The sequence below is a fragment of the Merops nubicus genome, unplaced genomic scaffold, assembly GCF_000691845.1.
Source record: "Merops nubicus isolate BGI_N331 unplaced genomic scaffold, ASM69184v1 scaffold18406, whole genome shotgun sequence".
In the NCBI taxonomy this organism is placed as follows: Eukaryota; Metazoa; Chordata; class Aves; order Coraciiformes; family Meropidae; genus Merops; species Merops nubicus.
The window spans coordinates 2,256-2,956 of record NW_008614558.1 but is presented as its reverse complement, the minus strand read 5'-3'; the positions used below and the strand labels follow the sequence as shown (position 1 = coordinate 2,956).

General features: G+C 59.3%; 1 protein-coding gene across 1 annotated transcript in view; it reads left to right on the top strand.

The window, feature by feature from the left end:
• The window catches only part of LOC103774851 (translocating chain-associated membrane protein 2-like), a gene marked incomplete at both ends in the record, with an annotated part of 4,534 nt that overhangs the window by 1,852 nt on the left and 1,981 nt on the right, over window positions 1-701 (top strand). Inside the window, one exon of the mRNA XM_008942283.1 lies at window positions 388-446. Coding sequence (XP_008940531.1) covers window positions 388-446 — 59 coding nt within the window. The remainder of the gene's footprint in view (window positions 1-387; window positions 447-701) is intronic.

The window sequence follows — 701 nt, the reverse complement described above, 5'->3', positions numbered from 1 at the left end:
GGAATGAGGTGGGGGTTGGTCCCTTCTCCCAGTGATAGGATGAGAGGAGCTGGGCTGAAGTTGCCCCAGGGGAGGTTTGATTGGATCTAAGGCAGAATTTCTCTCCTGGCAGAGCAGTGAGGCCTTGGCCCAAGCTGCCCAGGGAGGTGCTGGAGTCCCCAGCTCTGGAGGGCTCCAAAAACTGTGTGGAGGTGGCCCTTGGGGTTTAGGGGTCGTGGTAGCGTTGGGCTGATGGGTGGACTTGACCTCGGAGGTCTTTCCATCCTCACTGATTCAATGACTGGGGGTCACTCTTGGTTCCTGGCTTCTCTGCAGCACTGTCCTGTCCCACCATCAGCAGGTGGTGCCTGCTCCCCCTGCTGAAGGCTCTCCTCTGGTCTCTTGCAGGAAGGATACGTGTCCAACCCCCGGAGCCTGTGGGAGAACTACCCTCACGTCTATCTCCCGTAAGCACCCCCGGGGGCAGTTTGTTCTGGGGCTGGCCACTGCCTTCCTCTGGGGTGGTTCTCTCTGCACACCCCCTGCTCTGTGAGGATGCCACAGGGAGATCTAGGGGTGGCAATGATCTCCTTTGTGGCCCTGGGGAGGGTGTTCCCAGAGGGTTTCCTTCGTGGAAGGTTGTTCACCCTGGCTGCTTCCAGCTTGATTCACCACAAGGCTCTGCTGCCATTTAAGCAAGACCTGGACAGGCAGGGGCCTGG